Source organism: Oncorhynchus keta, unplaced genomic scaffold (assembly GCF_023373465.1).
Source record: "Oncorhynchus keta strain PuntledgeMale-10-30-2019 unplaced genomic scaffold, Oket_V2 Un_contig_363_pilon_pilon, whole genome shotgun sequence".
Classification (NCBI taxonomy): Eukaryota; Metazoa; Chordata; class Actinopteri; order Salmoniformes; family Salmonidae; genus Oncorhynchus; species Oncorhynchus keta.
In genome coordinates, this window is record NW_026287348.1 from 91,710 (window position 1) to 107,500 (window position 15,791).

Sequence of the window (15,791 nt, forward strand, 5' to 3'; positions counted from 1 at the left end):
AACAGCGGCATACTGTCTGAAATGATACCATTTTAACAGCGGCATACTGTCTGAAATGATACCATTTTTAACAGCGGCATACTGTCTGAAATTCTACCATGTTTAACAGCGGCATACTGTCTGAAATGATACCATTTCTAACAGCGGCATACTGTCTCATCTCTCTCTCTCTCTCTCTCTCTCTCATACTGTCTCTCTCTCTGTCTCTCTCTCTGTCTGAAATTATACCATTTTTAACAGCGGCATACTGTCTGAAATGATACCATGTTTAACAGCGGCATACTGTCTGAAATGATACCATTTTTAACAGCGGCATACTGTCTGAAATGATCCATGTTTAACAGCGGCTCTCTCCATACTGTCTGAAATGATACCATGTTTAACAGCGGCATACTGTCTGAAATGATACCATGTTTAACAGCGGCATCTCTGAAATTATACCATTTTTAACAGCGGCATACTGTCTGAAATGATACCATGTTTAACAGCGGCACTGTCTGTCTCTCCTCTGTCTGAAATGATACCATTTTAACAGCGGCATACTGTCTGAAATGATACCTCTTTCAGCGGCATACTGTTTCTACCATCTCTCAGCGGCATACTGTCTGAAATGATACCATCTTTCCCTACTCTCTGAAATTATACCATGTTTAACAGCGGCATACTGTCTGAAATTATACTGTCTGAAATGATACCATTTTTCTCTGTCTCTCTACCTCTCAGCGGTCTGTCTGAAATTCCTTCCCTCATTCCTTCCCTAACAGCGGCATACTGTCTATCTACCCCATGTTTTTAAAATACTGTCTGAAATGATACCATTTTAACAGTAGGTTGAATGATGTTTATAGTATTTTAGGTTTATGATGTAAGAGCATGTACACATTGTCTGAAATGATGACCATCTTTCTGCGGCATTTTGTCTGAAAGTGATACCATGATTTAACAGCGTATTCATACTGTCTGTTTTTATACCAGTTTGAACAATAGACACAAACATCAACACAGGTGCTGAAATGATGCCATGTTTAACAGCGGCATACTGTCTGAAATAATACCATTTTTAACAGCGGCATACTGTCTGAAATGATACCATGTTTAACAGCGGCATACTGTCTGAAATGATACCATGTTTAACAGCGGCATACTGTCTGAAATGATATCATTTTTAACAGCGGCATACTGTCTGAAATGATACCATGTTTAACAGCGGCATACTGTCTGAAATGATATCATTTTTAACAGCGGCATACTGTCTGAAATGATACCATGTTTAACAGCGGCATACTGTCTGAAATGATACCATTTTTAACAGCGGCATACTGTCTGAAATGATACCATTTTTAACAGCGGCATACTGTCTGAAATGATACCATTTTTAACAGCGGCATACTGTCTGAAATGATACCATGTTTAACAGCGGCATACTGTCTGAAATGATACCATGTTTAACAGCGGCATACTGTCTGAAATGATACCATGTTTAACAGCGGCATACTGTCTGAAATGATACCATGTTTAACAGCGGCATACTGTCTGAAATGATACCATGTTTAACAGCGGCATACTGTCTGAAATGATACCATTTTTAACAGCGGCATACTGTCTGAAATGATACCATTTTTAACAGCGGCATACTGTCTGAAATGATACCATTTTTAACAGCGGCATACTGTCTGAAACGATACCATTTTTAACAGCGGCATACTGTCTGAAATTATACAATTTTTAACAGCGGCATACTGTCTGAAATGATACCATTTTTAACAGCGGCATACTGTCTGAAATTATACCATGTTTAACAGCGGCATACTGTCTGAAATGATACCATGTTTAACAGCGGCATACTGTCTGAAATGATACCATGTTTAACAGCGGCATACTGTCTGAAATGATACCATGTTTAACAGCGGCATACTGTCTGAAATGATACCATGTTTAACAGCGGCATACTGTCTGAAATTATACAATTTATGTCTTGGTTTTAGCGATCCATGAAGTTGGCACCAGCACTAATCCCATGCGGCATAGTCAGGATGGAGCACAGTCACACCATCACCCCCCCAAACCTTTGAATGAAGTCCTCATCCAGCTGGCCCCAGCTCCAGGGTCACCCCCTAACTGTCACCTCCCCAACCTGGTGTCAGAGGTCAACCCAGAACTACTGGCCTCTGGGGCCATCATCTTACCTGGTAGGTGACACACACTTACCTGGTAGGTGACACACACACACATACACACACACACACACACACACACACACACACACACACACACACACACACACACACACACACACACACACACACACACACACACACACACACACACACACACACACACACACACTGGCCTCTTGGGCCATCATACTGTATGAAGTGTTTACTCCCATGTGACATATGAAGTGTTTACTCCCATGTGACATATGAAGTGTTTACTCCCATGTGACATATGAAGTGTTTACTGCCATATGACATATGAAGTGTTTACTCCCATGTGACGTATGAAGTGTTTACCTTAATGTGACATATGAAGTGTTAACTGCCATGTGACATATGAAGTGTTTACTCCCATGTGACATATGAAATGTTTACTGCCATGTGACATATGAAGTGTTAACTGCCATGTGACATATGAAATGTTTACTCCCATGTGACATATGAAGTGTTAACTGCCATGTGACATATGAAATGTTTACTCCCATGTGACATATGAAGTGTTAACTGCCATGTGACATATGAAGTGTTAACTGCCATGTGACATATGAAATGTTTACTCCCATGTGACATATGAAGTGTTAACTGCCATGTGACATATGAAATGTTTACTCCCATGTGACATATGAAGTGTTAACTGCCATGTGACATATGAAGTGTTAACTGCCATGTGACATATGAAGTGTTAACTCCCATGTGACATATGAAGTATTTACTGCCATGTGACATATGAAGTGTTTACTGCCATGTGACATATGAAGTGTTAACTCCCATGTGACATATGAAGTGTTTACTCCCATGTGACATATGAAATGTTTACTGCCATGTGACATATGAAGTGTTAACTGCCATGTGACATATGAAGTGTTTACTCCCATGTGACATATGAAGTGTTTACTCCCATGTGACATATGAAGTGTTAACCTTAATGTGACATATGAAGTATTTACTCCCATGTGACATATGAAGTGTTTACTCCCATGTGACATATGAAATGTTTACTGCCATGTGACATATGAAGTGTTAACTGCCATGTGACATATGAAGTGTTTACTCCCATGTGACATATGAAATGTTTACTGCCATGTGACATATGAAGTATTTACTCCCATGTGACATATGAAGTGTTTACTCCCATGTGACATATGAAATGTTTAATGCCATGTGACATATGAAGTGTTTACTCCCATGTGACATATGAAGTGTTTACTCCCATGTGACATATGAAATGTTTACTCCCATGTGACATATGAAGTGTTTACTCCCATGTGACATATGAAGTGTTAACTGCCATGTGACATATGAAGTGTTTACTCCCATGTGACATATGAAGTGTTAACTCCCATGTGACATATGAAGTGTTTACTCCCATGTGACATATGAAGTGTTTACTCCCATGTGACATATGAAGTGTTTACCTTAATGTGACATATGAAGTGTTTACTGCCATGTGACATATGAAGTGTTAACTCCCATGTGACATATGAAGTGTTTACTCCCATGTGACATATGAAGTGTTAACTCCCATGTGACATATGAAGTGTTAACTGCCATGTGACATATGAAGTGTTAACTGCCATGTGACATATGAAATGTTTACTCCCATGTGACATATGAAGTGTTAACTGCCATGTGACATATGAAATGTTTACTCCCATGTGACATATGAAATGTTTACTCCCATGTGACATATGAAGTGTTAACTGCCATGTGACATATGAAGTGTTAACTGCCATGTGACATATGAAGTGTTAACTGCCATGTGACATATGAAATGTTTACTCCCATGTGACATATGAAGTGTTTACTCCCATGTGACATATGAAGTGTTAACTGCCATGTGACATATGAAGTGTTAACTGCCATGTGACATATGAAGTGTTTACTCCCATGTGACATATGAAGTGTTTACTCCCATGTAACATATGAAGTGTTTACCTTAATGTGACATATGAAGTGTTTACTGCCATGTGACATATGAAGTGTTTACTGCCATGTGACATATGAAGTGTTAACTGCCATGTGACATATGAAATGTTTACTCCCATGTGACATATGAAGTGTTAACTGCCATGTGACATATGAAATGTTTACTCCCATGTGACATATGAAGTGTTAACTGCCATGTGACATATGAAGTGTTAATTGCCATGTGACATATGAAATGTTAACTCCCATGTGACATATGAAGTGTTTACTCCCATGTAACATATGAAGTGTTTACCTTAATGTGACATATGAAGTGTTAACTGCCATGTGACATATGAAGTGTTAACTGCCATGTGACATATGAAGTGTTAACTCCCATGTGACATATGAAGTGTTTACTCCCATGTAACATATGAAGTGTTTACCTTAATGTGACATATGAAGTGTTTACTGCCATGTGACATATGAAGTGTTTACTCCCATGTAACATATGAAGTGTTTACCTTAATGTGACATATGAAGTGTTAACTGCCATGTGACATATGAAGTGTTTACTCCCATGTAACATATGAAGTGTTTACCTTAATGTGACATATGAAGTGTTAACTGCCATGTGACATATGAAGTGTTTACTCCCATGTGACATATGAAGTGTTTACTCCCATGTAACATATGAAGTGTTTACCTTAATGTGACATATGAAGTGTTTACTGCCATGTGACATATGAAGTGTTTACTCCCATGTAACATATGAAGTGTTTACCTTAATGTGACATATGAAGTGTTTACTGCCATGTGACATATGAAGTGTTTACTCCCATGTGACATATAAAGCTTGGGGCGCATGTTCTCAGTAGGAGTGGGAATGTTCTATGTGGAATAATAGGAGCCTATTAAATTTCATTTTTACCTTTATTTAACTAGGCAAGTCAGTTGAGAACAAATTCTTATTTTCAATGACGGCCTAGGAACAGTGGGTTAACTGCCTGTTCAGGGGCAGAACGACAGATTTGTACCTTGTCAGCTCGGGGATTTGAACTTGCAACCTTCTTAGACTGGATCAGATGTGTGTAAGAGGAGATGCCATCCTGAACTAAAGCAGTATGTTGAGCTGTGCTGTGGGGCCTGGGATGATGACAAACACTTAACAACAGACAGGTCACTTTCTCTACGTCCCAAATAGCAACCTACGGTGTTCCCTTTGTAGTGCACTACTTTTGAACAGGGCCCATAGGACTTTGGTCAAAATGTAGCGCACTACTTATATAGAGATTAGGGTACCACTTGGGAAGCAACCATAAGGTCTACTTGACTATGAGTGATGTTCGAATAATGACCTATTAAATTTAATTTTACCCTCTCTCTTCCAGGTAACAGAGACCTCAGCAGATTTGGGCGGGGGCGGTGCTGCAGGTGTGCACGCGGGGAGCTGGTGTGGGCTGGGGAGAGCTGCACGGCCAAAGACCTCACCTGTCTCCTGGGTTACTACTATACAACGCTCAGGTCAGTCAGTCAACCAGCCGCACTCAGGTTTCATCTGCTGAAACCCCATCCAGGCTTTAGTTACGAGATGGTGTTCCTTTTAAGGGGCCAGTCTGGGATTCTAACAATAACTAAGTAGGCACCCCAACACTTTTTGGTAAACAGCTGAGAAATGGGTCTGGAGCCACTAGTATAGTACTGTAGTAATGTTATAGTATAGTACTGTAGTAATGTTATAGTATAATACTGTAGTAATGGTTTAGTATAGTACTGTAGTAATGTTATAGTATAGTACTGTAGTAATGTTATAGTATAGTACTGTAGTAATGTTATAGTATAATACTGTAGTAATGTTATAGTATAGTACTGTAGTAATGGTTTAGTATAGTACTGTAGTAATGTTATAGTATAGTACTGTAGAAATGTTATAGTATAGTACTGTAGTAATGGTTTAGTATAGTACTGTAGTAATGTTATAGTATAGTACTGTAGTAATGTTATAGTATAGTACTGTAGTAATGTTATAGTATAGTAATGTAGTAATGTTATAGTATAGTACTGTAGTAATGGTTTAGTATAGTGCTGTAGTAATGTTATAGTATAGTACTGTAGTAATGTTATAGTATAGTACTGCAGTAATGTTATAGTATAGTACTGTAGTAATGTTATAGTATAGTACTGTAGTAATGGTTTAGTATAGTACTATAGTAATGTTCTAGTATAGCGTAACCACTCTCATAATGGGGCTATATATATATATATTATTTAACCCTTATTTTACCAGGTCATTTGACTGAGAACACATTCTGATGTACAGCAACGACCTGTGGAATAGTTACAGGGGAGAGGAGAGATGATGAAAGGACTAACCAATTCAGAAGATCACCCTGATGGGTTTTGTTTCTGGTTTCAGGAGCGAGAGGCGTGACCAAGGCCTTACGGTGCTAGTGGACACCAGGAGACAGCAGCCCAGTCCTGCTCTGTTCTCGTCTCTGTCTGGACTGCAGGTGAGAGCTTTCTAATGACAATACTATTGTCTGCATCCCGAATGGCACCCTATTCTATCTACAGTGCAGTGCACTACTTTTGACCATAGGACCCATAGGGCTCTCAAAAGTAGTGCACTATAATATAGGGATTAACATGCTATTTGGGACTCAATCATCTCTTCCTGAACTCCAGGTATGAGCTTTAAACAGAAAATAACATCTCATCACAACCACGTCCCACATTAACTATACTCAGGCGGCTTCTTTACGTCCTCTGATTCTTAACAATGTGTTCATGGTGTTAAGGAATGTTCTTTCACTGTCACTACACTCTAGTATTGTACTATAGTAATGTTACAGTATAGTACCGCAGTAATGTCATACTATAGTACCGTAGTAATGTTATAGTATAGTAGCGCAGTAATGTTATAGTATAGTGCCGTAGTAATGTTATAGTATAGTAGCGCAGTAATGTTATAGTATAGTACCGCAGTAATTTTATAGTATAGTAGCGCAGTAATGTTATAGTATAGTACCGCAGTAATGTTATAGTATAGTACTGTAGCAATGTTTTAGTATAGTACCGTAGTAATGTTATAGTATAGTACCGTAGTAATGTTATAGTATAGTACTGTAGTAATGCTATAGTATAGTACTGTAGTAATGTTATAGTATAGTACTGTAGTAATGCTATAGTATAGTACTGTATTGATGTTATAGTATAGTACCGCAGTAATGTTATAGTATAGTACTATAGTAATGTTATAGTATAGTACTGTAGTACTGTTATAGTATAGTACTATAGTAATGTTATAGTATAGTACTGCAGTAATGTTTTAGTATAGCACTATAGTAATGTTATAGTATAGTACTGTAGTAATGTTATAGTATAGTACTATAGTGATGTTATAGTATAATACTATAGTAATGTTATAGTATAGTACTATAGTAATGTTTTAGTATAGCACATTAGTAATGGTATAGTATAGTACCGCAGTAATGTTTCAGTATAGAACTATAGTAATGTTATAGTATAGTACTATAGTAATGTTATAGTATAGTACTGCAGTAATGTTATAGTATAGTACTGCAGTAATGTTTTAGTATAGCACAATAGTAATGTTATAGTACAGTACTGTAGTAATGTTATAGTATAGTACTGCAGTAATGTTATAGTATAGTACTATAGCAATGTTATGGTATAGTACTATAGCAATGCTATAGTATAGTACCATAGTAATGTTATAGTATAGTATTATAGTAATGTTATAGTATAGTACTATAGTAATGTTATAGTATAGTACTATAGTAATGTTATAGTATACTACTACAGTAATGTTTTAGTATAGTACTATAGTAATGTTATAGTATAGTACTGCAGTAATGTTATAGTATAGTACTGTAGTAATGTTATAGTATAGTACTATAGTAATGTTATAGTATAGTACTATGGTAATGTTATAGTATAGTACTATAGTAATGTTATAGTATAGTACTATGGCAATGTTATAGTATAGTACTACTATAGTAATGTTATAGTTTAGTACTATAGTAATGTTATAGTATAGTACTATAGTAATGTTATAGTATAGTACTATAGTAATGTTATAGTTTAGTACTATAGTAATGTTATAGTATAGTACTGCAGAAATGTTATAGTATAGTACTGTAGTAATGTTATAGTATAGTACTGTAATAATGTTATAGTATAGCACTATAGTAATGTTATAGTATAGTACTATAGTAATGTTATAGTATAGTACTATAGTAATGTTATAGTATAGTACTATAGTAATGTTATAGTATAGTACTATGGTAATGTTATAGTATAGTACTATAGTAATGTTATAGTTTAGTACTATAGTCATGTTATAGTATAGTACTATAGTAATGTTATAGTATAGTACTATAGTAATGTTATAGTATAGTACTATAGTAATGTTATAGTATAGTACTGTAGTAATGTTATAGTATAGTACTATAGTAATGTTATAGTATAGTACTGTAGTAATGTTATAGTATAGTACTATAGTAATGTTATAGTTTAGTACTATAGTAATGTTATAGTATAGTACTACAGTAATGTTATAGTTTAGTACTATAGTGATGTTATAGTATAATACTATAGTAATGTTATAGTATAGTACTATAGTAATGTTTTAGTATAGCACTATAGTAATGTTATAGTATAGTACTATAGTAATGTTATAGTATAGTACTATAGTAATGTTATAGTATAGTACTATAGTAATGTTATAGTATAGTACTGTAGTAATGTTATAGTATAGTACTATAGTAATGTTATAGTATTGTACTATAGTAATGTTATAGTATAGTACTATAGTAATGTTATAGTATAGTACTATAGTAATGTTATAGTATAGTACTATAGTAATGTTATAGTATAGTACTGTAGTAATGTTATAGTATAGTACTATAGTAATGTTATAGTATAGTACTATAGTAATGTTATAGTATAGTACTATAGTAATGTTATAGTATAGTACTATAGTAATGTTATAGTATAGTACTGTAGCAATGTTATAGTATAGTAATGTTATAGTATAGTACTATAGCAATGTTATGGTATAGTACTATAGCAATGCTATAGTATAGTACCATAGTAATGTTATAGTATAGCACTATAGTAATGTTATAGTATAGTACTATAGTAATGTTATTATATAGTACTATAGTAATGTTACAGTATAGTACTATAGTAATGTTATAGTATAGTACTATAGTAATGTTATAGTATAGTACTGCAGTAATGCTATAGTATAGTACTGTAGTAATGGTATAGTATAGTACTATAGTAATGCTATAATATGGTACTATAGTAATGTTATAGTATAGTACTATAGCAATGTTATGGTATAGTACTATAGCAATGCTATAGTATAGTACCATAGTAATGTTATAGTATAGTACTATAGTAATGTTATAGTATTGTACTATAGTAATGTTATAGTATAGTACTATAGTAATGTTATAGTATAGTACTGTAGTAATGTTATAGTATAGTACTATAGTAATGTTATAGTATAGTACTGTAGTAATGTTATAGTATAGTACTATAGTAATGTTACAGTATAGTACTATAGTAATGTTATAGTATAGCACTGTAGTAATGTTATAGTATAGTACTATAGTAATGTTATAGTATAGTACTATAGTAATGTTATAGTATAGTACTATAGTAATGTTATAGTATAGTACTGTAGTTGGCACAGCACATATTTCTTCTTTACTATTGTTTTTCCGTCCCTTTCTTGGCCTGGAGAAGGTTGATTTCTGGAGAAGGTTGATTTCTGGAGAGGCACTTTGATTTCTGTGTAGTGACTTGGTCCATCACATTTCACATGCAGAAAGGCTGTGCTTCAGGGCTAGTGGGGAAGACCTGTTCTTACTTGTCTGTTAACACACACACAGACATGCACATACTCCTTTGCCAAAAAAGCACTTGTCAAATTTGCGGTTTTATATGTAAGAAAACTCCAATGTTTGTAAAAAAAAAGTTAATGTAAACAAACACTGTGTAGCCTCAAAACATGGTTACAACTATTTGACATCATGGATGGTCAGTCCTTGCATCCATAGCATAGTCTATGGATTTGAGAGTGGTTGCATTTCTCCAGACCCATCCCTCAACTGTTTACTGTGGCGGTGAGAACACTGTTGGTGATTAAATGAAAGATGGCCGCTTTAAGCACCTTTCATAGAGTTATAGTGTTATTATGTGGTGCAGTCCTTCAGTTAGAGTTACTTTAGAAGCAAAACTTCTGAAGTTGAGAACAGAATTATTAGTATTCCAAACAAAAATAATGATGTTGAAAACAAAACTAAAACCCCAAGGTATTGATGGAAAAACTAAAACCCCAAGGTATTGATGGCAAAACTAAAACCCCAAGGTATTGATGGCAAAACTAAAACCCCAAGGTATTGATGGAAAAACTAAAACCCCAAGGTATTGATGGCAAAACTAAAACCCCAAGGTATTGATGGCAAAACTAAAACCCCAAGGTATTGAGGGCAAAACTAAAACCCCAAGGTATTGATGGAAAAACTAAAACCCCAAGGTATTGATGGCAAAACTAAAACCCCAAGGTATTGATGGAAATAATGTTTAAACGTGAGAGCAAACCTGGCCTCTCCTTATGTTACCCTGGCCTCTCCTTATGTTACCCTGGCCTCTCATTATGTTACCCTGGCCTCTCATTATGTTACCCTGGCCTCTCCTTATGTTACCCTGGCCTCTCCTTATGTTACCCTGGCCTCTCATTATGTTATCCTGGCCTCTCATTATGTTACCCTGGCCTCTCATTATGTTAACCTGGCCTCTCCTTATGTTAACCTGGCCTCTCCTTATGTTAACCTGGCCTCTCTTATGTTAACCTGGCCTCTCCTTATGTTACCCTGGCCTCTCATTATGTTAACTTATGTTACCCTGGCCTCTCCTTATGTTAACCTGGCCTCTCATTATGTTAACCTGGCCTCTCCTTATGTTAACCTGGCCTCTCATTATGTTACCCTGGCCTCTCCTTATGTTACCCTGGCCTCTGTTACCCTGGCCTCTCCTTATGTTAACCTGGCCTCTCCTTATGTTACCCTGGCCTCTCCTTATGTTAACCTGGCCTCTCCTTATGTTACCCTGGCCTCTCCTTATGTTAACCTGGCCTCTCTTATGTTACCCTGGCCTCTCCTTATGTTAACCTGGCCTCTCCTTATGTTAACCTGGCCTCTCCTTATGTTAACCTGGCCTCTCCTTATGTTAACCTGGCCTCTCCTTATGTTACCCTGGCCTCTCCTTATGTTAACCTGGCCTCTCCTTATGTTACCCTGGCCTCTCCTTATGTTAACCTGGCCTCTCCTTATGTTAACCTGGCCTCTCCTTATGTTAACCTGGCCTCTCCTTATGTTACCCTGGCCTCTCCTTATGTTAACCTGGCCTCTCCTTATGTTACCCTGGCCTCTCCTTATGTTAACCTGGCCTCTCATTATGTTAACCTGGCCTCTCCTTATGTTAACCTGGCCTCTCATTATGTTACCCTGGCCTCTCCTTATGTTACCCTGGCCTCTCCTTATGTTACCCTGGCCTCTCCTTATGTTACCCTGGCCTCTCCTTATGTTAACCTGGCCTCTCCTTATGTTAACCTGGCCTCTCCTTATGTTACCCTGGCCTCTCATTATGTTACCCTGGCCTCTCCTTATGTTACCCTGGCCTCTCCTTATGTTACCCTGGCCTCTCCTTATGTTAACCTGGCCTCTCCTTATGTTACCCTGGCCTCTCCTTATGTTATCCTGGCCTCTCCCTATGTTACCCTGGCCTCTCCTTATGTTAACCTGGCCTCTCCTTATGTTATCCTGGCCTCTCCTTATGTTAACCTGGCCTCTCCTTATGTTAACCTGGCCTCTCCTTATGTTAACCTGGCCTCTCCTTATGTTACCCTGGCCTCTCCTTATGTTAACCTGGCCTCTCCTTATGTTATCCTGGCCTCTCCTTATGTTAACCTGGCCTCTCCTTATGTTACCCTGGCCTCTCCTTATGTTAACCTGGCCTCTCCTTATGTTACCCTGGCCTCTCCTTATGTTAACCTGGCCTCTCCTTATGTTATCCTGGCCTTTTCCTTTCTTTGCCTTGTCACCAGCTGCATGTTTTGTCCCATTCATTGTAGCAGTCCTGCTCAGTCCTTGGGTGTAGTTGGAAGTGGTGAAAAGTAATCCTGTGGAAAAGAGTTCAAACACATTTGTTCATGTGATTTGTTCACACATGCGTTCTGAAAACCACTAGTTTTTTTCACAGGATTTGTAAAAATTTGATTTTTTTTTGTAAGGGCGCACATACACACACACACACGCACGCACGCACGCACGCACGCACGCACGCACGCACGCACGCACGCACGCACGCACGCACGCACGCACACACACACACACACACACACACACACACACACACACACACACACACACACACACACACACACACACACACACACACACGTACAATACACACGCGGATGGGTCCGCCAGCATCCAGCCTGCACACAACAGGCACATGAAGGGTTATGATTTTATAATGATGATATATTGTGGTGTTTTAGTTCATGTAGCGCCCCCCTCCCAATACTGTACATGTCAATTTGTGTTGCTTTTCCCCCAGGCTTTATTACCAAATGCACTTTACTCCGTCCTGCTACTTGTGGACAAGGAGACAACTATCAAGCCTGAAAGAGACATTACTACTGTGCAGGTAAAGTATTAAATAATGACCCATGTGCTGTGATATTTGCATTGAGCGTTCTTGTCTAATTCAAGACTTCAAATCACATATCTTGGGAGTATTTCTTACATTCCCATGGCAACCAGAATCCTAACATTTTCCACACGCAGTAATTAACACAATGTAACATCAGGAAGGATACAGCATTATCACAGGCGCCTCCTAGTCTATTCAGATACACCGAGGCTATTGGCATTATCACAGGCGCCTCCTAGTCTATTCAGATACACGAGGCTATTGGCATTATCACAGGCGCCTCCTAGTCTATTCAGATACACCGAGGCTATTGGCATTATCACAGGCGCCTCCTAGTCTATTCAGATACACCGAGGCTATTGGCATTATCACAGGCGCCTCCTCGTCTATTCAGATACACCGAGGCTATTGGCATTATCACAGGCGCCTCCTCGTCTATTCAGATACACCGAGGCTATTGGCATTATCACAGGCGCCTCCTCGTCTATTCAGATACACCGAGGCTATTGGCTATTGGCATTATCACAGGCGCCTCCTCGTCTATTCAGATACACCGAGGCTATTGGCATTATCACAGGAGCCTCCTCGTCTATTCAGATACACCGAGGCTATTGGCATTATCACAGGCGCCTCCTCGTCTATTCAGATACACCGAGGCTATTGGCATTATCACAGGCGCCTCCTCGTCTATTCAGATACACCGAGGCTATTGGCATTATCACAGGCGCCTCCTCGTCTATTCAGATACACCGAGGCTATTGGCATTATCACAGGCGCCTCCTCGTCTATTCAGATACACCGAGGCTATTGGCTATTGGCATTATCACAGGCGCCTCCTCGTCTATTCAGATACACCGAGGCTATTGGCTATTGGCATTATCACAGGCGCCTCCTAGTCTATTCAGATACACAGAGGCTATTGGCATTATCACAGGCGCCTCCTCGTCTATTCAGATTCACCGAGGCTATTGGCATTATCACAGGCGCTTCCTAGTCTATTCAGATACACCGGGGCTATTGGCATTATCACAGGCGCCTCCTAGTCTATTCAGATACACCGAGGCTATTGGCATTATCACAGGCGCCTCCTAGTCTATTCAGATACACCGAGGCTATTGGCATTATCACAGGCGCCTCCTAGTCTATTCAGATACACCGAGGCTATTGGCATTATCACAGGCGCCTCCTCGTCTATTCAGATACACCGAGGCTATTGGAATTATCACAGGCGCCTCCTAGTCTATTCAGATACACCGAGGCTATTGGAATTATCACAGGCGCCTCCTCGTCTATTCAGATACACCGAGGCTATTGGAATTATCACAGGCGCCTCCTCGTCTATTCAGATACACCGAGGCTATTGGAATTATCACAGGCGCCTCCTCGTCTATTCAGATACACCGAGGCTATTGGCATTATCACAGGCGCCTCCTAGTCTATTCAGATACACCGAGGCTGTTGTGTTGAGTCGTCGCTAGCAGCCTGTCAATGTCAGGTCCTTGACCTGAGTATGAGTATGAGTCTGAGTGAAGTAGTACGTGTGTGTGTGTGTGTGTGTGTGCGTGTGTGTGTGTTTAGCGTGTAGCGTGTCAGGTCATGGTGTGTTGTTGAGAGCTGGGGTATCTGTGCTATGTAGGTTTGCGTGAAGCTGCATGTCTGACTGTGGAAAATGTAATCATCTCTTCATCACCAGCCTACCTACCTACCTACCTACCTACCACACACACACACACACACACATCTGTCCCACTGAAAACACCCACAACATCCATCACACAGACAGACACATCTAATGAGATCAGGGTTTAGGTCCAACGTTGAGTTAAGTGATTATCTCTGGAATTCCTCCATAGGTTTCTACAGTAGAGTTCAACACATGTCTCTTCCTATTGAAACCACATGACACGTGGATAAAAGGATGTGATTGGTTAGTTGTCTTGATGAAACCTGCAACATAGCGATCGATGTATATTACTGATCATTCTGTCTCTCATGATGATTTTTCTTAGTTACATTTCTTTCCTTACATCATCAAGGTTACCTGTCATTTTATATTATATAGTAGATGGTAGTTTTTGTGGAAGTTATATCTGATATCTGTAGCAAGGTGTGATGTGAGAGCTTTAGTTTCCTTACTGGAAAAGCAGTGAAGATAATTGATATTGGAATAGGAATTTCAGTTTACTTCCTGAGTCGACTGGAATTGACTGCTACCCTGCTACTCACAGGCCTCACCCTGGTGGGGAGTTACAGTGAGTGTGTGTCCCTCTGTCCCCATGCAGACGGAGCTCCTGACGTCCCTGAAGGCTCTGTTGAAGCACATAGACTCCAGTCAGCTCACTAGAGAACTGGACGGAACATTCCCCTACGACCACGATCACTGGGTCGCCTTCAGACAGGTAGGAATCACATCACCACGGTTACAGTTGTCTCAAATGGCACCCTATTAGCTATGTAGTGCACTGCGTTTGACCAGGGCCCACAGGTCTCTGGTCAAAAGTAGTGCACTTTATACAACGGGTGGGTCTAATCCTGGATGCTGATTGGTTAAAACCGCATTCCAGCCGGTGTCTATTCCACAAGTTACCACTGGCTAAATCTATGAAGTTAAAATGCCTATTTACTCTGTTCCGTCTGACTGCTCAATCCACTGTCTCATCTACCCTGACAGGTCATTTATAAAGTTGATCTCCACTATAAAAAGCATCTAGACATCATCTACCATTTCTTTTAGACTAACATTTAGTTTTCAACAGCGGAGATTTGTATAAACCTTTCTGTCCGTCTCTCTGACATTTGCTAAATGTTTTCAATATTCAAATTCGATCTCCAGCTGTCCCATACCACCCGCGCCAATATATCCTCCAATCACCGGCTTCAAGGGCATTATCACTTAAATGGTCTGGTATTCCCTGATCT

General features: G+C 38.9%; 1 protein-coding gene across 1 annotated transcript in view; it reads left to right on the forward strand.

The window, feature by feature from the left end:
- The window catches only part of zgc:158766 (uncharacterized protein LOC100009641 homolog), an 85,535-nt gene that overhangs the window by 39,342 nt on the left and 30,402 nt on the right, over window positions 1-15,791 (forward strand). Inside the window, 5 exon segments of the mRNA XM_052508472.1 lie at window positions 1,986-2,189; window positions 5,513-5,645; window positions 6,538-6,631; window positions 12,777-12,866; window positions 15,155-15,271. Of these exon segments, the coding sequence (XP_052364432.1) occupies window positions 1,986-2,189; window positions 5,513-5,645; window positions 6,538-6,631; window positions 12,777-12,866; window positions 15,155-15,271 (638 nt within the window).